Below are 26,649 nucleotides of genomic sequence, written 5' to 3' on the forward strand. Positions count from 1 at the left end.
ACAGCAAACATTTAAGAAAGCAAGTAGGATGTTTGTCTTCATTGTAAAAGATTTTGAGTACAGGAGGAAGTATGGGTTGTCTCATTTATACAGGTCCTGGGTGAGACCATACCTGAAGTACTGTGTGCAGTTTTGATCTCCTTACCCAAGAAAGGATATACTTGTTACAGAGTGAGGGCAACAAAACTTCACTGCTCCAATTCATGGGATGGAATGATTGTTGTATGAAGAGAGATTGGGCCAACTAAGCCAGTATTCACCAAAGTTAAGAAGAATGAGAAGGAATCTACTCGAAACATACAAATTTCTGACAGGTCTTTTCAGGCTGAATACAAGGAGGACGTTTCCCTGATTGGTGCGGAAAACTAGGAGCCACAGTCTCAGGGTACAGGGTAAATCATTTAGGACTGAGATGAGGAGAAAGTTCTTCACTCAGAGAGTGGTGAACCTGTGGAATTCTCTATTCAGAAGCTGGTGGAAAACAAGTCGCTCAATATTTTTAAGAAGTGGATAGATAGATTTCTAGATACAAAAGGCATTAAGGGTATAGGGAGAGAGTGGGAATATGGTAATGAGATACAGGATCTACCATGATCAAACTGAATACAGGAGCGGACTCAAAGGAATGAATGGCCTATCCCTGCTCCTATTTTCTATGTTCCTGTATTTCCACCAACACCGAAGACATGGAGATTGAGCCTTGGACCTTCCTGGTTCAACTACTCGTTCTGAAAATTGTCAGATTGCCTTTCAGTTGGATATATGTTAACCCTCAGAGAATGATTACTGAGAATAACAGGATTGCCTGCTGAGAGGACTGAACCTGAAAGTGCCATCCTCCTGTTTCATTCTGTCAGTCTGACATTGAAGAATTCTAAGGGCAGTCTGCCACACTTTCTAATAATTGTTTTTAATAAAGTGAAAACCAGTTTAATTCTTACTTGGTGGGTAATAGCAGCTTTAATTCTCAAAAGGTATTTTCAATCTTTAAAATTCCTTCTAGCATTTTGGCAGCCAGTATTTATGGCTCATCCTTAGCCACTCTTTCCACAGAAGTTGACTGACCTGTTTATTTTATATTACCACCATCTACAGTTCTATTAATTTTAATTTTTAATTTTAATTTATTAAGTTCAGATTCTCCAGATTTGAACTCACAACCCCAGATCATTATTCAGGCTTCTAGATAACCTGACCAGTAATATAACATACAGGGGATCAATTAGCAAGTTCTGTACTCAGATAATTCCTATGGAAACCAACTAGTTAAATACTGTTACCTAAGACTGTAGCATGAGTTTGTGTACAATGTAATGGCCTTTATTTTCACTGTCAAACTTCAAGTATTCTTGTCTTGCTTACTTTATTAGTTTAGAAAGAATGAAGTTTTCTTCACATAACTGCTTCTTAAGTAGAGTTGATAAGTAAATTCAGGTCCATCTTTCAATTAATGATTCACTGAAAATATAGCTATTATATGTTTCCCATTCTCTAAGCTCCTTCAGTTAATATGCAGAGATAAATAACAGATGAACAATTAAACTCTAGTACCAGGAAGCTATTTGGCGTCTTGGAGACAGATCCAGTGACTTTATGATCTTTCCTCAGATTTGTCATATACGGTAAGCAGATGTTATTTCTTGCTGCCTCTTGTATTTTGTTTAGTAATCAAGTCATTGTTCAGCAGTGCTGCCCTGTTTCCTTCATTCTTGGATTTGTCAGATTCTTTTCACAACTCTGTCTCTTATGAATCTCAGGGGCAAAATAAAGGAAACAACACATGCACAAAGCTGAAGTCTTGAACTGACTACTGCCGCTTAAAATACAAGACACAGTTATCTATCAGCAGAAGGGGAAGTCGCTTAAAGACTTCTCTCTTCCTCTTAGCATTTTCAGAGAAAACATACATAAGTTAAAAGAAACTTTCCCTGATTTCCAGTACAGCTTTCAGCTGTAATTCTCCATTGTATTCTCAAAAACGAATTAAATCCTGTTACTTTAAGTCATCTATTTAAATTTAATTCAATTCTCCCAGCACCTCAAGAACAAAATAGCCCAGATATTCTGAAATGCATAGATTAATAAATTCAACCAAAATCCATTCTCTTCCACGCAGTGTCTGAAACAATAACAGGACAGATGATGTTCTAGTTTTGCGAGTAGTGCTGGTTTCAGATTGTAGACACAGAATTAATTATGTATGATAGTACATAGGTTAGTACTCTAATTGAATACATTGCTTTCTGGAACAATCAGTATACATTGTCATGATATTCTGTTTTAAATGTTTATTGCCCAGAATTAGAAAATGTTCTTCTTTGGAAAACCATAAAAGAATCAGATCTGTTCCATTCATTCCGCATCTAAAGCAATACGCAGAATAATGTTTGACCAAGTCTGAATTTTGACTCTGAACAGAGATTGAGTAAATTGTGGGTAAAAGAGGAGAGAACTGGAGTGGATCAGTTGGACCCTTGGAGCCTGATCTACCATGAGATGATGGTTGATCTATGACTTAACTCCAGACCTTTGGTTAACACAGATCAATAAATCTCAGATTGAGAATTAACATCAATGAGTATTTGCAGCAGAGAGTTCCTGATATCTACCAGCCTTTGTGTGTGGAAGTAATTCCTAATTTCATTCCTGAAAGCCTTGAATGTAATTTATAGTCCATGCCCTTCAGTTGTAGACTTTTAACCAGCAGAACTTGTTTCTTTTATCCATGATATTACTATCCCCATACCTTAACTGACTCTTTAAACCTTCTAAATTCCAGAGAATAGAATCCTAGTATGTGTAATTTTTCATCGTCATTTAACTGTTGGAGCTGAGGTATCATTGTGTTAAATCAATACCACAGTTCCTAGACCAGAAGTGCTTATAGCCTCCAGCTATGGTGTAATTAGGGCTTTCTTTAGCTGTACCATTTCTTATTTTCAGTCCTCTAGGTATGAAGGCTAATATTCCATTTGGCTATTTTATATGTTTTGTACCTGTCCATGAATCTTTCATCATCTATTCTGTCAAAAGATCCATAAGTCTTTTCAGACCTCCACTGCATGCAGCTTTTCATCATTGAAAAAGTATTCTGTTCTATCCTGTATAGGTCCAAAGGGAATGCCCTCCCAATGAAATCCATTTAGCATATCTTCATCCATTTACTTAATCTATTAATCCTCCTCAGTAATTTGATGTTAATGTCTCAATTGTTTACAAGACCTTCCACCTTTCTCTTATTGGCAAATATGGATCTGTTAATCTCCATCTAATTTTTTTTGGTAATATGGCAAGTAGTAGTTGCTGTTATAGATCCTTGTGGAATATTACTAGCAACATACTGCCTATTTGAATATTTGCCCTTCAGCAGGACTTTTTGTGTCCTGTTATTTGGTCATGTCTACAAATTGTCTTCAATTCTATGAGTTTTCACTTTAGCTCACAGTTTTTTATGAAGTACTTTATCAAATGACTCTGAGAAGTTAGGTAACTAACATCCATAGGCATTCTTTACCACTACATTAAACACTTCTTCAGAATATTCAAAATTACTCACCAGGAATGATCCACCCTTTACAAATCCATCCTGCTGTCACTTTCAAAGTGTTCAAAAATCAACAAAACCTTTAAATCATTCACCAGTCTTGCAAGTAATCCAACTACAACTTGGCCTTTAAGCACAACCTTCAGACTTAAATGAAAATAATTAGTTGATAGTTCTGCTATTTCAGTCTGTTAAAGCACCAGCAGTGGGATAGTTTTACAGCTCAATGTGCGGGAGGACTCCACATTGTTGGTGGTTGCTTTGAAAGGTTATGTAGGCAGAGGTAAAACATTGTGCAGGTCAATTGAAATCGGCAAGATTTGGAGCACTTACTGTGAATGAAGGAAGTTACGGGGAGAGAAAACAATGTGGAAAGATTTGAACTATATCATTCTTTTGGCACCTGTTTACAACTGTTCTAAAATAGAGAATGCAGAAAATATTAAAATCTTCCTCCTGTTTATGGTTTGGCTAAAATTAACAATAGCCAAATAAAATCTTCTTTCTGGAAGCCAATTCAATGTTCAGCATTTCTGCATATGTCTATGATTTGATGGATTGATTACTCAAGGCTTTAAATGACTGTGTGTCATGAGCAAAGCAATCAAAAGCACTCAAGTCATGTCCCTGCCCCACTTTGGGAAAAATTAACAACTGGAGATATCACCCCAAAATCTCTCAGGATCTTCCCCACAGATTATGATGGAAGATCAGTGGGACATTCACAGAAGTAATTGATGTGGTAAGTCTAATTAATGGAAGTCTGGGCTAGGAGTAGCCAATCAGGAGGTGTGGGGGTGAGGGGAAATTGTCAAGAATGTGATGACCTTGAGGGTAATCTGATGTGCGTTGTGTTTAATGTGGATGGGCACACCTCACTTCCCGCCTCCCTTTTTGGGTAAGTTTCTTTGTTTTACTTTTTGATATTAGCCTGCAGTTGTCTTTTCTGCAGAGTCTATTTCCCTGAAATAATGACAGATGAAGAGCAGAGCAGGCAATACCTGTGGTGAGGGAAAGGGAATTGAAGGTTCAGATTGGTGACCTTGGATTCGAACGTGGAAAAGATCAATGGGTTTTAAGATGTGGAGAAAGTAGAGGGAGAGGACAACAGCAAAGGTCTGTTAATGGCAAAATGTAGACAAAATGAAAAAAATACATGATGGTGCTAAACAAGAGGGTGCAAATTAAATAGGTAAGGAAACAAAGGTCTGATGAGGTGCTATTGGAGAATCAGAATCATTGTCTGAAATTGTCAGATACAAATCCTTAACCCAGCTTTCATGCCACTATCAACATAACAAGTGTATAATGATGTTGCTCTGCCCCAGTGTTTGAACAGAAATAATTCTGTCAGTATCTTCAGAATTTAGGGACAAATAAATGTTCTAAAATATTACTCCTCCCCTCAAGGTCCTGACCTCAGCCGTCAGAAATTAGTTCAGGATATTATTACAAGTAATCTTCCTTCTGAGTTCTACTTTCTTCTTTTAAATTCTTTCTTAAAGAAAATAATTCAGAGTGTGGGCTCCAGTCTCCCTTTACGTAGCTGCAGTTAAAAGTATCACAGCATATTTCTATGAATTCATTGTGGGTGTTGTCAACAAACTTTGCTTGGTTTAAAGTTCGTTTTTAGATATAAAAGATTTGTTAATTGATTGAAATTGGTGTTCAGCAGCCACTTTTGTATTGCAGAAAAATCTTCTTTCATCAAGCTTGCAGGAAGTTTGCTCATCAAAGAATCTGATGTCAGGGAGGTTTCATTCGTGGCCAGAGACATTGGGCTTATAAACAGACACGGTGCTGCACTGAACTTCTGTGCAGGCAAAAGAACATGAAGCTCTTATAACTATCAAAACATCAGCAAAGAGAAAAACTAAGAAGAAAGCAAAGGCACAGCATTTTCCTAAAATGGTAGGTTCCATTATGTTTTTTCTACTCATTTTCTGTCTTAGAAGGTTTTTATTTAAATAGATGATTGTCATTTATATGATTGCTGCTGAGACTGAATCAGTTTCCATGTGTGGGGTTTAGGAAAGACCTCAGGGCAAGCTGCTGCCCACTTTCTGTCTGACTGTTGGCAAGGTAGTGCAATGATTTCTATTGCTCATTCTGTTTCTTATGTAGTGGAGTGCCAAGCTCATGCATCATGGGCCATTTCTCATAGGTCATCAAGTGCAGACAGGCTTGATGCAGTGCTTGTGGTGGGTTTGGGACAGCCAACATTCCTACCACCTTTTCCAAATTTACCACACACCGACTGCCAACTGTTGTTCCTTTGTAACTTGCAGCCGACCCAGGTCGATTGCCTCCTTGGACACTTTAAGCTCCTTCCTTTTGGCCGTAGTGTTTTTGTAGATGACCAAAGGCTGACTTTAAACAAATTGGAGGTTCTTTGGAAAGACTGGTAACGCCAGTTACAGTGCTGTTGTAGCTGCCATCCACTAGGAGATGGAGGTAGGGGCCCCTATCAGGAGGTGATTGGTACAGAACTTTGGTTTTCTTTACGTTATTACATCAAGGGATCCAATGTGGGCAAAGGAGTTCAGTAAATGCTGCAGATCATTCTCAGAAAGGGTAACAGGCACTGATTAATGGGTGCCCAGTAGATCCTTTACATCACTTTGGGATTTGCTTTAAGCGTTTGAATGATCTTGTAAGGGTGACATCTGTAGCAGTAGCATTGACAGCAATTAACATGGGATGACAAAGGCACACAAATAGGCCATTCAACCACACACAGGTGTTCAGGCTCCACTCATGCCTCTTCCCATCTTTCTTCATTTAAATCCACTGTAATCAGCCTCTCCTCCCTTCTCCAATGTGAGTGTTCATCCTCCTTTAAATGCATCTATATTATTCAGTTCAACTATGTCATGTGCTAGTGAGTTTCACACTTTCACCACCCTTTGGATAAAGCCATTCCTCCTGAATTTCCTATTGGATTGTTTGGTGACCAATCTAAAGTTGAACGCCTTTAGTTATGCTTTTCCCCACATTATCTCAGCCTCCCTCTCTAAAAATGTTTCATCATTTTAAAGACTTATTAGATTTTCCTCAGTCTTCTTCTCTCTACACTCATGACTGTGTGGCTAGGCACAGCTTAGTCCTTGTAAACATTTCCTTTTAAATCTCTCTCACATTCCCTCATATCTTTTACAAAGTATAGTGACCAGAACTGCACACAGTGCTCTAACCAAGGTTTGACACAACTTTTGCAAAACTTTCCAACTTTTCAGTTCTATCTACCTGCAAATAGAACATAGTGCTTAGTTTGTTTTTTCATTGCCATGCTAATCTGTGACACAACTTTCAGTGTACTTAGGGTACACTTATATTCAAAGATCTCTTTGCCCTCAATCCCATCTGGACCCACACCTCCCAAGTAATAAGTGATCTTCCTGTTCTTCTTATCAAAATGTATTACCTCATATTTATCTGTGTTGAACCATATTTGTCAATTATTTGCCCATTCTGCAAGTTTGTTGATATCCTCCTGTAATTTGCTGCAGTCATTCCTCCCATCCTAGTTTGGTTTAAACTACATATTTAGAAATTATGTTTTTGATTCCAAACCATTAAATGTTGAACAAAAGTAGTCCCAGCACTGATTCTAGTAGAACGCCAGCACCCGCCTTCTTCCACTCCAGATAGCTACTTTTAATTTCTGTGCATTGCCTTCTGTCTTGAAGCCAGATGTTTTGTGTCCTCTAACCCCACATTGTCTGATTTTAGGATCAGAATCAGGTTTATGATCATTGACATATGTCATGAAATTTGTTGATTTGCAGCAGCAGTGCAGTGCAAGACATAAAGACATAAAAATGACTATAAGTTACACAAATAAATAAATAGTGCAAAAGAGGAATAACAAGGTAGTGTTTATGGACCGTTCAGAAATCTGATGGCAGAGGGGAAGAAGCTGTTCCTGAAACATTGAGTGTGGGTCCTCAGGCTCCTGTACCTCTTCCCCAATGCTAGTAACATGAAGAGGGCATGTCCCTGGTGGTTCGGGTCCTTAATGATGGATGCCACCTTCTTGAGGCACCTTTTCTTGAAGATGTCCTCAATGGCAGTGAGTGTTGTGCCTGTGATGGAGCTGGCTGAGTCTATAACCTTCTGCAGCCTCTTTCGATCCTCCACATTGGAGCCTCCATACCAGGCAGTGATGCAACCAGTCAGAATGCTCTCCACTGTACATCTGTAGAAATTTGCAAGAGTCTTTGGTGATATACCAAACATCCTCAAACTCCTAATGAAGTAGAGCCACTGGCATGCCTCCTTCGTGATTGCATCAATGTGTTTGGCCGAAGGCAGATCCTCAAAGATATTGATACCCAGGAACTTGAAGCTGCTCACCCTTTCCACCACTGACCACTCAGTGAGGACTGGTGTGTGTTCTCCCGCTTCCCCTTCCTGAAGTCCACAATTAATTCCTTAGTCTTGCTGACATTGAGTGCGAGGTTATTGTTGTGACACCAGTCAACCAGCCAATCTATCTCACTCATGTGTGCCTCCTCATCGCCATCTGAGATTCTGCTAACAACAGTGGTGTCATAGGCGAATTTATGGATGGTGTTTGAGCTGTGCCTAGCCACACAGTCATGAGTGTAGAGAGAGTAGAGTAGTGGGCTAAGCACGCATCCTTGAGGTGCACCTGTGTTGATTGTCAGTGATGAGGAGATATTATTACTGATCCACACTGACTGTGGTCTCCTGATAAGGAAGTCGAGGATCCAGTTGCAGGGGGATGTACGGAGGCCCAGGTTTTGAAGCTTGTTGCTTAGTATTGAGGGGATGATGGTGTTGAATGCGGAGCTGTAATCGATAAACAGCAGCCTGACATGTGATTTGCTGTTGTCGAAGTGCTCCAAAGCCGAGTGGAGAGTCAGTAAGATTGCATCTGCAGTAGACCTGTTGTGGTGGTAGGCAAATTACAGCAGGTCCAGGTCCTTGCTCAGGGAAGAGTTAATTCAAGCCATGACAATCTCTCAAAGCACTTCATCATTGTAGATATGAGTGCTATCAGGTGATCGTCATTGAGGCAGCTCAACCTGGTTTTTTTGGGCACCGGTATGATTGATGCCCTTTTGAAGCAGGTGGGAGCCTCTGACTGCAGCAGTGTGAGGTTGAAGACTCCAGCCAGTTGGTTGGCACAGATTTTCAGTACCCTGTCAGGTACACCGTTGGGGTCTGACGCCTTGCAAGGGTTCACCCTCTTGAAGGATGTTCTGATATCGGCCTCCAAGACAGAGATCACAGGGTCACCAGATGCTGTGGGGATTCACACTGGTGTAGTATTGTTCTCCATTTCAAAGCTTGCATAAAAGGCGTTGAGCTCATCAGGGAGTGAAGCATCACTGCCATTTCAGCTGTTAGGTTTTGCCTTATAGGAAGTAATTGTTTCCAACACTGCCACAGCTGTCGTGCGTCCGATTGTGTCTCTAACTTCACACAGAATTGCCTTTTCACTCTCACAATGGCCTTCCGTAGGTCATACCTGGACTTCTTGTAGGGTTCTGGATCGCCGGTATCGAATGCCACAGATCTAGCGCTCAGCAGACTGCGAATCTCCTGGTTCATCCATAGCTTCTGGTTTGGTAAAACTCGGTATATTCTCAAAGGCACACACTCATCCATGCAGGTCCTGTTGAAGTCAGTGACAGCCGTGGCGTATTCATTCAGACCCGAAGATGAATCCCTGAATATGTTCCAGTCCACCAATTCAAAGCAATCCTGTAAATGCTCCTCTGCCTCCCTTGACCATACCTTTGCAGTCCTCACCACTGGTGCAGTGGTCTTCAGTCTCTGCCCATACTTCGGGAGTAGAAGCACTGCAAAGGTATGATCAAGGGAGGTGGAGGAGCGTTTCCAAGACTGCTTTGAATCGGTGGACTGGAATGTATTCAAGGATTCATCTTCAGATCTGAATGAATATGCCACGGATGTCACCGACTTCAACAAGACCTGCATGGATGAGTGTGTGCCTTTGAGAACATAAGGGCAGGTCGTGTCTCACAAGCCTGATAGTGTTTTTTGAAGAGGTGACCAGACAGATTGATGAGGGTGGTGCTGTAGATGTGGTCTACATGGATTTTAGTAAGGCATTTGACAAAGTTCCACATTGTAGGCTTCTTTAGAAGGTCAGGGGGCATGGGATCCAGGGAAGCTTGGCCAGGTGGATTCAGAATTGGCTTGCCTGTAGAAAGCAGAGGGTTGTGGTGGAGGGAGTGCATTCAGATTGGAGGGCTGTGACTAGTGTTGTCCCACAAGGATCGGTTCTGAGACCTCTGCTTTTCATGATTTTTATTAACGACTTGGATGAGGGGGTAGAAGGGTGGGTTGGCAAGTTTGCAGATGACACAAAGGTTGGTGGTGTTGTGGATAGTGTAGAGGATTGTCGAAGATTGCAGAGGGACATTGATGGGATGCCGAGCTGGGCTGAGAAGTGGCAGATGGAGTTCAATCCGGAGAAGTGTGAGGTGGTACACTTTGGAAGGACAAACTCCAAGGCGGAGTACAAAGTTAATGGCAGGATTCTGGGTAGTGTGGAGGAGCAGAAGGATCTGGGGGTCCATATCCACAGATCCCTGAAAGTTGCCTCACAGGTGGATAAGGTAGTTAAGAAAGCTTATGGGATGTTAGCTTTCATAAGTCGAGGGATCGAGTTTAAGAGCCATGAGGTAATGATGCAGCTCTATAAAACTCTGGTTGGACCACACTTAGAGTACCAGTTCTGGTCGCCTCACTATAGGAAGGATATGGAGGTGTTGGAAAGGGTGCAGAGGAGATTTACCAGGATGCTGCCTGGTTTAGAGAGTATGCATTATGAGGAGAGACTAAGGGAGCTAGGACTTTACTCTTTGGAGAGAAGGAGGATGAGAGGAGACATGATAGAGGTGTACAAAATATTAAGAGGAATAGATAGAGTGGACAGACAGCGCCTCTTTCCCAGGGCACCAATGCTCAATACAAGAGGGCATGGCTTTAAAGTAATGGGTGGGTAGTTCAAGGGAGATATCAGAGGAAGGTTTTTTTTTACCCAGAGAGTGATTGGGGCATGGAATGCGCTGCCTGGGGCAGTGGTGGAGGCAGGTACATTGGTCAAATTCAAGAGATTACTAGATAAGCATATGGAGGAATTTAAATAGAGGGATATGTGGGAGGAAGGGGTTAGATAGTCTTAGGCGAGGTTTAAAGGTCGGCACAACATTTCCCAAACCAGATGATCGGGCTTGCCAAATTCAGTATTCAGTAGACAGTTTTGTAGCACCTTCTTGAAAGCTGGTATGTTGGAGTGATTATATTGTCTGTGCAGCCAAATTTTGCAAGGCAGCAGGTCTGCTTCCCAATTGCCACAGCTCCCTGATGGCCTGAGGCATCGCTCTGTTCCCGTGGAACAGCATCCTGCTGACACTACAGATTGACTAGCTGCTGGATCACGAGAACTCTACAAGTATGGTCTGAGACTCAATGGTGGCATGAAGACTTTGAATGAGCTCACCTGTCCCTTCGTGAAAGCAGAAATCTAATCCATCAGGCACTGTATAACCTTAACTGTATAAATAATACTCTTCGAGCTCCAGGTGATCTCCTGTGAGACGTGAGAGATTGACTCCTCCATGCTCTGATCAATCACCTCATGCATTTGGGTGTAATAGCTGCCTCCCACTGTCCAACACTACCAATGGAATGTGTCCTCTCCTTTTTCCACTGAGGTAGGGCTAGTGTGTGGAGTCACCCTTCAGTGAACCAACCCAATAGATTTCCTTCAGCTCCCGACTACAGCCTTCTAGCACCCAGGTGACTCACCCCTTGAAATGTTCTTCTCTAACCTGCATTCATCTCTTATACAGTCTGTATCTGAGCTGGTGCCTAGAGGGGATAGATGCAAAAGCACAAAATACCCTTCAGCAGCCATCTCATCCTTATCCTTCCTCCCTGCCTCCTCTGGGGTGGCCAGGTTTTTTTCTGCCTGTTGAGCCTGGATTGATATAGCAATGGTAGCATGGTCATACAGTGTGCACAGAAACCTGGTGAAAAGTGTCCTGGACAGGCTTAGACTGAGCGGTCATTTCAATATGGGAGGAAGTTGTGTGGAAGGATCATAAGATATGTGCCTACCACAGAGATACCAAAATGCTCTGCTGACCCTAGGACACGGGGACAGTCCGCTAGGAAGGCTCTGTCCCAGGATCAGTCATTCTCTGACCCAGAGGGAACCCTGCTTCTGCCCAGAGTGATAGGAGGCAAATTTGAAGTGAGACAAAGAGGCAACAGAGGGGTGAGCTGATGGGACAGTTAATTTACAATGACTACATGCAACACTGTGGCTCCAAGCAAGTGTTTGGAGGGGCATCACTGTCCGTCAGTGAGTGCGGGGAGAGGTTGACACTCTCGGTGAGTGCAGGGAGGGGTGTGGTGACACTCCCAGTAAGTGCAGGGAGGGTGTGGTGACACTCTCAGTGAGTGTGGGGAGGGGTGTGTTGACACTCGCGGTGAGTGCAGGGAGGGTTGTGATGACACTCAGTGAGTGCGGAGAGGATATTGGTATTGGTATTGGTTTATTATTGTCACTTGTATCGAGGTTCGGTGAAAAACTTGTCTTGCATACCGATCGTACAGGTCAATTCATTACACAGTGCAGTTAAGTTGGGTTTGTACAGAAGGAGGGGTGTAGTGTCACTCTCAGTGAGTGCAGCAAGAGGTGTGGCGACACTCCTGGTGAGTGCGGGAGGGTGTCTCTTTCAGTGAGTGCATGGAGGAGATGTCACAGAAACTCTGAAATCCTATCCCAAGTGTGCAGGACACAGAGATATAATCAGCAGGAAGACATTAGTGGACCGGAAATTATGATGAAAAGTATAATTGGAACAGTACAATAAAAGGTTGAATATGTCAGTGCAAAATTTGTTTAATATATTGAGATGAAAATGTATATGTATATACTGATAGGCTAAAAGGCCTAATTCTGCTCCTATGTCTTATGGTCTTATGTGTACATTTTGTTCATTTATTATTTACATGGAGAAATCTAATGTAATTTTTTTTTGTTTTCTTGCAAAAGGCCTTTCGTGTCAAAATCTGTGAAAAGCATTGGGTTCAGAAGGGTGTTTCTCACGCTTGGCTTTTAGTTGTGATATACGGTATGTGATGACTCTTCTATTTTTCTGTAAATATTGTAACTTTGGCATAGATTCTATTTTTTGGAACAGGGATAGGAAGCTAACATCAGCGCATTTTTCCTTCTTCACATGTGTTTAGCTTCAAGTCCCATTTAGAAATTTGAGCATAAGATCTGGGCTGAATCTCCAGCATAGTACCAAGGGTATACAACATATTTGCATGTGCCTTCTGTCAGATGTCATGTTAAATCAAGACTGTGTCTTCTCTCTCAGATGAATATAAAGACTTCAAAGCACAACTTTAAAGAAGAAAATGGGAATTATCCCCGTATCCTGATCAATTTTTAACTCCCATAACAGCAAAGAAATATGAGCAGTAGTAGGTCATTTGGCCCCTCAAACCTGCTCCATCGTTCAATAAGATCATGGCAGATCTGATCCTGGCCTCAACTCAGTTTTCTTGTCCAATCCCCATAACCCTTAATTCCCCTAAAGTCCAATAATCTATTTAAGATAAGATAAGATCTTTATTAGTCACACGTACATCGAAACACACAGTGAAATACATCTTTTGCGTAGTGATTTTTGGGGGGCAGCCCACAAGTGTCGCCACACTTCCGGCGCCAACATAGCATGCCCATAATTTCCTAACATGTACGTCTTTGGAATGTGGGAGGAAACCGGAGCACCCGGAGGAAACCCACACGGACACGGGGAGAACGTACAAACTCCTTACAGACAGTGGCCAGCTATGAGTGTAGATTCTTGGAGTCATATATGTGGAAACAGGCTCTTTGGCCCACCAAGTCCATGCTGGCCATCAATTATCTATCTATTTATTTGAAAACTCATCATTCAAAGACTAACAACCCTCCTCTCAATCTGGCATGATTGACTGCTTATCCTGAGACCATAACCACTCGTTCAAGAGACCCTGACCAGGGGAAATATCCTCACAGCATTTATACTGTCAAACCTCCTCCAAATGTTCAATGTTTCAATTAACATAATAGGTTATCTGGCCTTTATCATATCAATGGTTTGTGGAAGCTTACTATTTGTGAGTTGGCTGCTGTGTGGTCTATACTTCAACAATGACCTCAATCCATTAAGTCCATTGGCTGCAGATTGCTTTGATATGTTCTGAGGTAGTGGAAGGTGCTTTAGAAATACAATTATTTCATTATTCCCTTTTTGATAGATTAGCTCGATCATACCAACTTTGTCACCTCAACAGATTCTGCAACCACCTCTCTTGTTGCATGCATCTAATTGTTTTTGTTGTCATTTGTCCTCCTTACTGATTTAGGCTTGTTCCCATGTTTAAGTCCCTTGCTCTTATAATACTTTGCCAAGTGAATAATCAGCTTTCCCTTCAAGTCAGGCAATTCTTCCTCATTGTTCAAAACGTCAGTTGGAAATGTTGTTAGACACCAGAAAGTTTACTCTTTAGACTGATTGGCTGTTTGGATAGCTTGATGTCATCTCAATTGTGAGGAATCCCTTCAAATTAATTCTCAACAGCAGATGATGTTGAAAAAGGGAAGGCCACAGGTCACTGGGACTGCTTCAAGGGCAGCACTGCTATTGATGCAAAATGTAAGACAGAACTTAACTTTTCACTTTACAGGTGCTGGTGAATCTCTTAGGGTCTATTACCAGAATTTTCAATTTTTATTGCAAATTTATTGTTTTCACAGAACTTGTAAGTTGGGAAGGAGTCCAGACGTGGAATTATGAATACTCACCAACAAATATGACATGGCCAGATGCCAGAGAGTACTGCCAAAAGTCCTTCACTGACCTGGTTGCAATTCAAAACCAAGAGGAAAATGATCATTTGAATAGGATATTACCAAAAAATCCAACTTACTACTGGATTGGAATAAGGAAGATTGATGGTGTTTGGACCTGGGTTGGAACAAATAAATCATTGGATAAAGAAGCAGAAAACTGGGCGGTAGGCGAACCAACTCCTGGGGCAGAAGATTGTGTAGAAATTTATATAAAGAGAGAAATAGACGCAGGAAAATGGAACAATGATCCCTGTACAGAAAGAGAGAAACGAGCTTTATGCTACTTAGGTAAGGTTCTGTTGGCCTATTCCTTTTAAATGTATTTGGAGTTAGAAGTTAGTTACCAAAAAAATTGGGCATGCAGTGCTGATTTGATGCCAGGACTGCCAATTGGATTTTAATGCTCCAGCTTTCTTAACCTTGGTCAGCTAAATATACAATAAGCAGCAGCAAGTAAATCACCATGCCATTAATGAAGGTTAGTTACTGATTAGTTTTCATTTAACGCTGTGAAGAATCTACAAATATAGATGTTTTCCAGAGATGTGTAATGTTGCTAAAATCCACAGAAGGTGGTGTGGTAAGTGATGAAGGACCTTAGCTCAGAAGTTGTTTCTGATTTACATATTAGATCATGATTACTTTGTACATATCTCCCAAGGGCAACTTGCTGCATAAAGTCTGTTTCTACCTCACAGCAAGGCCCTGTGCTGTGGCAGCAGGATCTTATGCAAGCCAGGATATTCAGGAACCTTAGTTGTGTGTACTTTAGTAAGAACATCCGAGATGAAGCTTGCCACTTGATCCAGCCACTACTGTAACTACTGAGGCTCACCACAAACTTTTATGCATTGAAGTAATTCTAAGCTGGAGTTGGAGATATTTGCAACATTTTGCAATTTGTTATCTATTGTTGCTTCAGTAGTTTTTCACAAGGTCTGTTTTCAATTAATTTCATCAAGAAAATACTGCATATTTTAAATAACTATATTCATTGGAATTGGTTTATTATTGTCACTTGTACTGAGGTGCAGTGAAGAACTTGTCTTACATACCATTCATACAGATCAATTCATTACACAGTGCACTGAGGTAGTGCAAAGTAAAACAATACAGAATGAAGAATGAAGTGCAATGCAGGCAGACAATAAGGTGCAAGGTCATAACGAGGTAGATTGTGAGGTCAAGAGTCCCTCTTATCGAACGAGGGAACTGTTCAATAATATTATAACAGCAGGATAGAAGCTGTCCTTGAGCCTGGTGGCATGTGCTTTCAGGCTTTTGTATCTTCGTATCTTCATATTTTACTGATACCCATTTTCAATTTATCTTTGGAGTATAGCTTACCTGCGTATGTTTTTCAAAGCCCAATAAAGATTAAAAAAATGTACTTATATGAAAAAGTGTATGACTGGGTTCTGTGCTAAACTAGAGTACAAAATGGGATGAGAAGAGGGCAACAGAAAAAAATCAACCAATCACATTACTGATGAAATATATTATTAGATTGTATTATTCTTTTTTTCTCTTTTACTCTGTTTTCAATACAGTTTTAATGTTTGGAAAATAAACTATGAAAAAATATTTATTAATCACCCAATGCTAACTGACCCTTCAAATACAGGTCATCCCCTGGTTACCAACACCCCCTACATACATTTGAGCTGCCATAATATTATTAAATTCAGAAGTATGATATAGGAACATACATTTGTTCCTACGATCTGCAGAACTAGTTTCCTTTCTCTCTCCACTTTTAGTAATTGTTCTTTCTCATCAGTCCGATGTGCTTTTGATGCCATTCATTACAATACACTGGAGGTATGGTTACCATATCAAGTGATTTTTGTGTGTTTTCTGACTTCTGCACAAAATCAACTTATGACGTTTGTAAAAAAGGAACCCACTTGTTACACAGGTCAGTCTGTAATGTCCACAGATACATTTCCTGAAGGCTTCACTGAGTAAATGACAAGGAGTAGAAATGCAACACCTTGAGGTTTTGATATCATTTGTAATTTTACTACCATTTTCATGATGGACATTCAAGTTCAAGTTTATTGTTCTACATGGTATAAATGCCATAAAAATTAGCTTTTTGCAGCAGCAGCAGCACAGTACATTCATTACAAGATGAGGAAAAAAGTGTGTTAACATAAAATTAAATTAACATAAATTATAAATAACATACATGTATTAAAAATAAAAACAAAATAAACATAATGACACTTAGCTATTAAAGAAAGACTGGGAATTGAAGTTGCGACCTACAGGGTCTAATTCTATCCTAATCCAATCACACAATGAATTCTTAAAAAATATTGTGCTCATCTTGTTTATTCCCCAGTAGGATGCTTACAAATGTACTTCTTTACTTCAAGGATGTTAAATGGTAGGATTAATCTTTTAGGATAAGTAAATGAAATTGACCAACTGTTATTGAGTGCATACAGAGAGATAAGGAGGTAGGCTTTAGGATTAGGAAATGCAAGTCAGGATCAGTACCCCAATCAACAGAAAATAAACATTGGCCAGATCTGGATGTCAATTTGTACTAGCACATTCTTTACTCATAAAGGGGTTCTTCCACTCTGGGAGTACACATCAGAAATCTGGGTCTGCACTGCCAATGACTTCTCAAGGTGTAGGTTTGGAAACTTGGGCAGCAGATACCTGAATTTGGCAAAATTTTTTCTCATTATGGTTAAGAGCAGGGATGTGTAAAGTGTCCCCCTTTAGGATCACAGTTTCTGCATATATGTATTTATCTTGTTTTCTTTTGACAGCTTCATGCAAACCTACTTCGTGCAGTGGTAACGGAGAATGTGTGGAAACTATAGGAAGTTATACGTGCCGGTGCAGTGAAGGGTTCTATGGGTCAGGGTGTGAAAATGGTAAGCACGGTAACTCTGTTAGGACATTTCAGAGACCAGTTAAACAGAGAACCATATTAGTGGGTTCAGCCTGGGCAATGACAGCAGATTCAAGAATGGTTCTCATCATATCTGATATTTCAGTCACAATTCAGTGGCAGATATAATTTTACATTTATGGTTTGCAATTAATTTTATAATTTGGAATAAACCTGATTTGCGTGGTAACAATGAAAGTAAAAGTGTTGCTGTTTGCCCTTATCACTCCAATAGTAACATTTTGAGCATGTAAAGCTGAACACAAAAATTCACCGCTGTCAATAATCTGAAGCTCCTTCACAGGCTGTGTTGCTTTCAAATTTCCCCACTGCAATCAAACAGAAACCACTTGTGCTGAGTCATAGAGTCATACAGCATGGAAACAGGCCCTTCAGCCTAACTCATCCATTCTGACTGTGTTGCCCAGTGAGCTGGTCCCATCTGCCCGCATTTGGCCCTTAGCCCTCTAAACCTCTCCTATCCATGTACTTATCTAGATGGCTTTTAAAGGTTGCTAATGTGCCCACCTCAACCACTATTCCTGGCAGATTCGCACCACCCTTTGCATGAAGAAGCTGCCCCTGATGCCCCTTTTAAATCTCTCGTCTCTGATCTTAAACCTATGCCGTCTTGCTTTTAGCACCCCCTCCCAGGGAAAGACTATATCCCTCATGATCTTATATACCTCTAACAGGTCACCCCTCAATCTCCTACATTCCAGAGAATAAAGTCCAAGTCTACGCAACCTCTCCTTGTAACTCAGACCCCCAAGTCCAGGCAACATCCTGGTAAATCTTTTCTGCACTTTTTCCAGTTTAATGATATCTTTCCTACTGATGTGAGTGTAGGCTCTTCACAAGCCATTTCCAGTGTAAAGAGCCTTGCATATCTAATGCTTGGTTACAAGAGGTCTGAGTGAGTTTTTATATGGTGTGCTAATCCATAATTATTGCTTAGCCAAGATCCTGGCCAAAAATATAATTTTATGTGTATTGTAAATCACTTATATGAATATTTTAGAAATTGTGTTGAGAAAAAAATTGAGCTTTAAATGCTCTGCAATCAATTTTATTGTTTTTGAGAGTAATTAGTGAAAATGTAGCCATTCTACAAATATTGTGCAGTTCAGGAGATTCCACTTGACATTTGAGGTTATGATAAGTTATTGAGAAGCTCAGACATTTTGTATGTGGGCTGCACAGCATGCAATTTCCCTATTGTGCAATGCTTGCATAGAGAATTAGGAACTGATTTCCTAATATAGAAAAATACTTGACAGCTCACAGAAAATAACCTTCATACTGCTCCAGTCATTGGAACTGTGCAATGTAAAGGACTATTCACCCACCAGACATTTACCCGCAGTCTGCTGCAGACATCCCTGGAGGCAGGTTGGGATGTCAAGAGACAGCTGTCTATTTCTGCAGTGATACTGGCAGTGATGTGCAGGCATGGTAGTATAGTGGTTAGCATAACACTATTACAGCGCCAATGACCTGGGTTCAATTCCAGCCACTGTCTGTAAGGAGTTTGTATGTTCTCCCCGTGTCTGAGTGGGTTTCCTCCGGGTGCTCCGGTTTCCTCCCACATTCCAAAGATGTACGGGTTAGGAAGTTGTGGGCATGCTATGTTGGTGCAGGAAATGTGACACTTGCAGGCTGCCCCCAGAACACTCTATGCAAAAGATGTATTTTACTGTGTTTTGCAATGAACATGTGACTAATAAAGATAACGTATCAAAAAAAATATTGGATGAAGTGCATTTCCGCTTCTGCACTACTGACCTCTGCTGTGTTTCTGGAGTGCTCGCATAGGGCTCAAGTCTGCAAACCCTATCACCCCAAGAGGTTTCAGAGAGCCATGCTCCAGTTCTCCAAGTAACCCATCCCAACTAAGTTTTCCTATATCTATGGTAACAGAGATCTGGTACCTTCTGCAGACAGAGCTACATTCATGTATGTGTGTCTGACAGCCCCAACAATTAGACATCAAGATGGCAGTCACTCTAAGTTTACTAGACTCCAAATCATTCCAGTGGTGGAGGCTGATCCATGATGCCCATCTTTTTGTTCCCTTTTTCCTGAGCAGAGGTTTTCAGGCTGAGTGGCACACAAATTTCCAAAAGTAACATCAAGCAAAAAACAACAATTCCTTGGAGCTTTGGGTTTCCCTTCAGAACCCAGACCTCCAGGTGAATAATAAAGACTATCACTCCCTGAACACAAGCTCTCGGTTGACCATGACAAACTACTGCTCATGGTCAGTGCCATATAGGCAGGGTCTTCACACAATTCTTTAACCATCATGTTAATCATCATTCCTCAGACTGTATCTTGGCTTCTGATTCCTGTCTATGCTCCAACAGATACAGCTGAATGCCATTATAATAGTCACTGGGCTACCTCCCCCCCACAAACCCACACCACCTCCCCCCCACAACCTGAGGGTCTCAAGGAGAATGCTATAGGACTCCACAAAATGAGACTCTGGTCCACCCCTGTAGGGGTGCCTGAAGTACTCTCTAGAGAGAGTTGGGACGTTCATTGCTCACTGCTCTACAACTTCATCATCCAAATCACAGATTTGTTGCAGTATGGTCAGAGGCTGTTTAGTGCATTGAGATTGTGCCATCTCTGTGCAAGAGCAATTCATCCAGTGCTACTTCCCCGCCCTTTCCCCACAGCCCTGCAAATACGTTCCTTTCAAGTAGGTGGATTAAACCTTCATCAGTACAAGGAGTGGACACATTGAAGATTGTGAACCAATGCAATCCACTTTCTAAATGCATTGTAGGGAGAAGAAAATGATGGTGCCTGCATAACTATATATTAAAGTCTGAAGATGGGACCAATAAAGAAGGCTGCCTTTTCCGTTGAAGCATTTCACTCCCTATTCAGGGAATCACTTGCAGTGATTTCATTTGTGTTTCCAAGATGGAGAAAAGTGTACTCAGTATAATGCAAGAGAAGATACTACCCGATCCATCCAAAAGCTTTGACTCACTATATCGTTATGGCTGCTTACTTAGTCATCAGAATGCCTTCATCTATTGAACTCCATTTTATTTTCATCTCCATGAAAGTTTACAAAACAATCCCACCAATAGGTCAGGTCCAAGGAAAGACCTCACAGCGTGTGCTTCCTTTGATTCTGCACAGGACTATGCCCTTGAAAGAATAAAGTACAAGAAGAAATCAGCATGTATCACAACATGACACTGTATGAGTAAATGGCAGAGAGCTTGGAACAGTTCCTGCCTGTGCTGAAAGGAAGGCTAAGGGTATCTCCTGAAACTGTTTATTTCTAACCAATTGATGGCTACTTCAAACACAACGAATAAATCAATGAATAAAAACTCACTGCAGCACCCACTGCCTCATCTTTCCAAAGCATCTCTGGATATTCTACCTGCACATATAATTTGTTTGGCTAAGTTGATACAAACAAAACATTTGAATGAACATAGATCTTAGAGCATTAACAATAAAGGATATTTACAATTTGTTTTCATTTAAGATAGCCTTTTAACTGAGCTTTTGGCCTACTGCTTCTATGTAACAGAGCAATAATCTTGGCATATTTTGTAAGATCGCAGCATTTCGTTCTGCATTGTTTCTAAGCACATGGTGAATCACTCCAGGAACTTATTCTGCAACCACTTCCTGGCATCTTATTGCCCTTCTGTGTCTCACCAGGATGTTAAGATCAAAATCAGGAAAAAAATGAACGTGCTTCCTCCCCTGCACAGCCTCTTTTGCAGCCATTTCAAAAGAAATCAACAGCACTTACACTTACATCAATGTTGTGGTTTAGTAGACAATACCATTGAGAGCTGGAGCCCTGACAGCAATAAGCGCTGCACTGGGGTGGGATGCCAGGTGTGTAGTATTAACTTGCCAATAATTACAATCTGTACATTGACAAGAAAACAGCAGCAGGATCACAATGGAATAATATCTCTTTTGCTGTGGCATGAATAAATATAGGCCTACAGTTCCCTTTTAGAAGTTTCCTTATTCCCTTAGGATGTCGAAGGAAGCCACTCGGTCTATTCCACAACTCATTTTCCCTGTACCGTATTCTCCCCAAATTCCCATCAACCCACCAACACAGGGATAGTTTTACATTTTACAATTTTACAATCTATCAATCAGCACATCATTGGGATGTGGGAGGAAACCAGAGGAAACCCATACCGTTACAGGGAGTGCATGCCCATGTGGTGCAAACTTAGCACAGACAGCACTAGAGGTCAGAATTGAACCTGGGTCACCGGAGCTGTGAGGCAGCAATTCTCACAGCCACTGTGTTGCTCAAATATGACCTAATTTCTGTAGCTTTCTTAACACTAAATGGTTAATAATGCCATTTCACTTTCAGATGCAATTCATTTTTTCTCCAATATTTTGTAAAATATTTTAAAAGTTTAATTAAAAATGTTCCTGTCTGTGAAATGAAACTTTTTTCCAAGCCAGGGGTGAGCCATTACATTTTCACTGGCCATAAATTCTTGGCCTCATATATTCTGAGGTAGAACTGTTTATTATTCATCATATTTTTTCTAAAAGAGACCTAATAATGAATCAAGACTTGGATTTGAGTGAATGGGGCACATTTACAAACTTTGCAGATGGCACATATTTGGAAATATAGCAAGAGGTGAGTACAGTTACAGACTTCAAGAGGCCAGAGAATGGTTGGTGAAAGAGACAGAAACATATCAAATGAAATTTTACATGGAAGAATGAAGAAAAGCAAAGGTTACAATTCTAAGGTGGGTGCAGGAACAGAAAGCTCTGGGGATACACATGCACAAGTCTTTGAAAGTGCCAGAACGTCTTGAGAAAGAGATTAAAAATCATGTAGCATCCTATGCTTCATAAATAAAGACATGGAATGAAAGTAATTATATTTAATAATTTTGCAGGATTTGAGTGCTGCTAGTAAGGCTCCACATACCCAATTGTCCTTGATAAGGTGACGTTGAACCGCCATCTTGAACCACTGCTGTCCTTCCCACAGAGTTATTGGGTAGGGAATTCCATGTGGCATGCCACTTACAGGGAACTATGTACTTGTACCCCTTGGTCTCTCTGGACTGCAACCCTCCCCATTTTATGGAGACGCAAGAGACTCCAGATGCTGGATTCTTGAGCAAAAAACAAACTGTTGCAGGAAATCAGATGGTCAGGCAGCATCTGTGGAGGGAAATGGATAGTCAGCGTTTTGGGTCAAGACCCTTAATCTGGACCAAAAGAAAGAGGGGTGATAGCCAGTATACAGAGCTGAGGGGAAGGGGTGGAGCAAGAGCTGACAAGTGATAGGTGAATCCAGGTGAGGAGAGATGATAGGCAGATGAGAAAGAAAGGATGGAAATAACTACAGAGGCTGGGAGGTGATAGCTGGAGGCAACAAAGGGATGCAGATGATGGGCTGATCATCCAGGTAGGAGCAGATGCTAAAATACCCGAGGCAATGAAGTGTAGAGTGTCCTCCAGTTACCCTCTTGGTTGTGAGATGTGCAAATACAATATGCTGCAGGTTTGCCCACATAATGCATGTCACTGCACCAGGTGAGGTTCTTTGAGAATTTCTAATTTAACATATTTTGCATAAGTGCAATTATTACTCAATTCTTCACTTTCTGTTTCAGCTGTGAAGTGTGATGTTCCAAAGCTTCCTGCGAATGGCTATCAGAACTGTTCCCATTCAGGTGGAAACTTCACTTTCCGCTCAGTTTGTGATTACAGCTGTGCAGAAGGCTTCTCATTGAATGGGTCGGAGAGTCTGCAGTGTAACAGCTCTGGAACGTGGTCGTCACCCATACCAACTTGTGAAGGTAGCCTTTGTTTAATATGTGTTTCCATAATTTTGTCCCTTTCCATGAGGAGTGTTGTGTCATGAGGAATGCAGAAAAGTACTGATTTTAAGCATGTATTTTCAGAAATAGTGTAAAAAACACAGAAGGCAAATTTATATTTGAGGTACAAAAGACTGCAGATGCTGGAATCTGGAGTAACAGACAATCTGCTGGAAGAACACAGTGGGTTGAGCAGCATCTGTGTGGAGAAAGGAATTGTCTGTCCTGATACAGGGTCTCGACCCTAAACGTTGGCAAATCCTTTCCCTCCACAGATGTTACTTGACCTAAGTTCCTCCAGCAGATTGTTTGTTGCTTTAAATCTATCTTCACTGTTTCTTGATGTTACTAATCAAGTGTTTCAAATAATTGCATGATATGATGTTGATGAGTGAGAAACTCTGATGTTGGTCCCTTTAAATAATATCATCATTGTCTATTATCAGTACTTGGCTGATAAGATATCCTCTTCTCTCTGCTTTAGGACTGCACTGCAATTACCTTTCTTTTTTCTGAGAGCAATCAGGCTCTTATGTCTAATAATTTATGCTGCAGGAACAACTATTTACTTTTACTTGAATTTTTCTTGACTCAGCGAACTCCAATCAGAAGTGGGACTTTTTTGCTCTGTCGACACAGCCCCACATCAGTTTTAAGTGGATTTTCAAATGATCAGGAACAATCTAGAGAGACTTTACCACTCCACGGTTTAGAAAGTAGTCAGATTACCAAAATAATCCTTAAATAAACATAGACAAGAATGAAAGAGAACAGGTTGCCTCCTCTGACAACAGGACAAGTGTAAATTCCTCCCATTGTTTGCCCTCGATCTGGACTGGTGTGGTGCTAATCAATCACCTGATCACCTAACAACCTGGGTCTTGCTCTCTTTACTGACTGGTTGTCCACACCATGTTTCTTTATTGTTACCCCATCACATGGGATAGTCTGTTAGGCTGTGATGTGAACAGTGTTAATCAGCTATCGTAAGGTTTACTAATGCAGTGCTGCCTTGTGAATTGTAAGCTGCCTTTCAATTGTCAGGGGTCACCACTTCACCTGTGTGTTTTTCATCTTAGGCGCCCTCTTGGGGTCAAGAATAACTGATTTTCACTCTATTTTTCTGGGTTCTGAAGTGGTTGATAAGCCCAGTATAGGATCTGCAGACTCTGCCACAAGTGAGGCAGGAGATACTTGATGGAATGGATGGGGTGGATAGTTTGCGAGGTGGTCCACTCATTTAGCCATTTATATTGGGCCTCTGTGTTCTGCCAGCAAATAGACTTGAAATCCTTAGCGCTTCCCCAGCAGCCCCTTTCTCATTTTGGTCATGTGCCAGGGATTCACATCGGCCGATGGAAATGTTACACTTTTCCAAGCGAGCCTTGAAAACATCTTTGAAATTATTCCTCAGTACATCCAGTAACCTCTTACTGTTACAGTGCTTTGTGTAGAATGACCATTTTGGGAGTCTGCTTTTAGGCGATCATTGGTATCTCTTCAGTGCTTTGTGGTGCCTGTGTATGTTGTCTTGTTCTCGGATGCATACAAGAGGAGAAGGATCACTGCTGGACAGTAAACCATGAACTTTGTGCCAAGTTTGAGGCATTGATCTCCAAACACTTTTTTACTCAGAAAGCTGCCTCTGCTGAGAGATGTCTCCTGAGATACGGCAAGTAGTCCATCTTTTCCAGAATCTCGTCATGAAAACTTAATTACAGGGGACAATGTTGTCTGTAGGGGTGAGTAGCAGAGGACCTTTGCTTTGTAGATGCTAAGTACAAGGCCCATTCTCTCATATGCCACAGGGAACAAGGCAACAATGACTTGGAGCTTGGCCTTGGACCATGTGCATACACAAGTGTTATCTTCATACTGCAACACAATGCCTGAGGTTGGGGTAACCTTGGTTCTGGAGTGGAGGTGACATAGGTTGAACAGTTTTCCATTGTTCTGTAGATTAGTTCAACTTGAATTGGAAGCTTGTTAGAGGTGAATCACAGTATTGCAGTGAGAAAAGTTGAGGAAAGTCATGATGGACATGGTGGGCTAAAGGGCCTGTTTCTGTGCTATATCAGCTATGACTTTAAAGTATCGGGCTGATGACACAGCCCTGCATGACATCAATCTGCATGGACATTGAGTCTGTTGTGAATCTTTGATTAAGATCACAGCCTGGATGCTATCATGTGGCAGACATTGGATGGAAATTAATTTCTGCAGGTGGCCAAACTTTTGACAGCTGCACCATCATCACTCTCAGTTGATCGAGTGAGATAAAGGAAGGCATGCATAAGAATTGATGTTATCTCTGTATTTATCTTGTGGTGAAGGTTGTGTCCATTGTGCCAGTAGATGGAGGTAATCCACACTGTGCAGCTATTAAGCCACTGAGAAGTGGTGGTTGAGGAGGACCCTGGCAATAACATTCTCTGTGGCAGACAGCAGGGAGACCTTTCTGTAATCACCACAGCTGGATTTCTCTCCTTCCTTCAAGCTGATCATGATTAAACTGCCTCTAAGGTCCCCTGGCATGTTGTCACCTTCACAGATGCAGGAGATGAGAATTTGTGTTGATATATTCAGGGCAAGCAATCTAACGGTCCTGACAAGGAATGGTCAAGCTATTTTTGTTTATTTTGAAAGTTTTTCTGTTTGGTTATTTGGGGATCAGGAGAAATACCTTAACTGTTTTTCTATTTATTAAACATGTCTCTAAGTACATTAAGTTCGGCTTGTCACCGAACACTCTAACAAACTTCTACAGATGTACTGTTTAAAGTATCCTGACTGGTTGCATCATGGTCCGGTATGGCAATTTGAATGCACAGAAACATAAGAAGCTGCAAAGAGTAGTGGCCTCTCCTCAACATATTACAGGCACATCCCTCCCCACCATTGGTAGTATCTACACGAGGCACTGCCTCAAGAAGGCAACATCTATCATCAAAGATCCCCACCATGCCATCTTTTTGCAGCAACCATTGGCAGGTGATACAGAAGCCTGAAGTCCCACACCACCAGGATCAAGAACAGATACTTCCCTTCAACCATTCAGTTCTTGAACCAACCGGCAAAACTGTAATCACGACAGTTTAGCAACACTATTACCATTTTCATCACTTTTCACTAAAATGGACTTTATTATTTTTTGTTCAAAGTGTGTTCTTTCTTGTAAAAATTGTGTATAATTTATGTTTAATTTATGTTCTCCTTGTGAATGCTGCTTAAATGATGCAATGTGCCTGTGATGTTGCTGCAAGTAAGTTTTTCATTGCATCTGCGCATACATGGACTTGGGCATGTGACAATAAACTCAACTTTGACTTTGACATTAATACATTTCTACTTTTTTAATTATTTAAGTCTAGCTTGACTGTTTTTAAATGTCCCTAAGTATCAGACAAAAATTACA

The 26,649-nt window shown here is 41.1% G+C and overlaps 1 protein-coding gene across 3 annotated transcripts in view; it reads left to right on the top strand.

Annotated features, from left to right (window-relative positions):
• The first annotated feature begins 5,011 nt into the window (after nt 1-5,011).
• LOC127568496 (L-selectin-like) overlaps nt 5,012-26,649 on the top strand; it is a 35,182-nt gene continuing 13,544 nt past the window's right edge. For all 3 annotated transcript variants that reach the window (XM_052012320.1, XM_052012319.1, XM_052012321.1), the window contains exons 1-6: nt 5,012-5,131; nt 5,237-5,455; nt 12,609-12,687; nt 14,367-14,750; nt 17,249-17,356; nt 23,028-23,213. In XM_052012320.1, the coding sequence (XP_051868280.1) occupies nt 5,453-5,455; nt 12,609-12,687; nt 14,367-14,750; nt 17,249-17,356; nt 23,028-23,213 (760 nt within the window). In that variant the 5' untranslated portion in view covers nt 5,012-5,131; nt 5,237-5,452. The remainder of the gene's footprint in view (nt 5,132-5,236; nt 5,456-12,608; nt 12,688-14,366; nt 14,751-17,248; nt 17,357-23,027; nt 23,214-26,649) is intronic.

Source organism: Pristis pectinata, chromosome 3 (assembly GCF_009764475.1).
Source record: "Pristis pectinata isolate sPriPec2 chromosome 3, sPriPec2.1.pri, whole genome shotgun sequence".
NCBI classification, from domain to species: Eukaryota; Metazoa; Chordata; class Chondrichthyes; order Rhinopristiformes; family Pristidae; genus Pristis; species Pristis pectinata.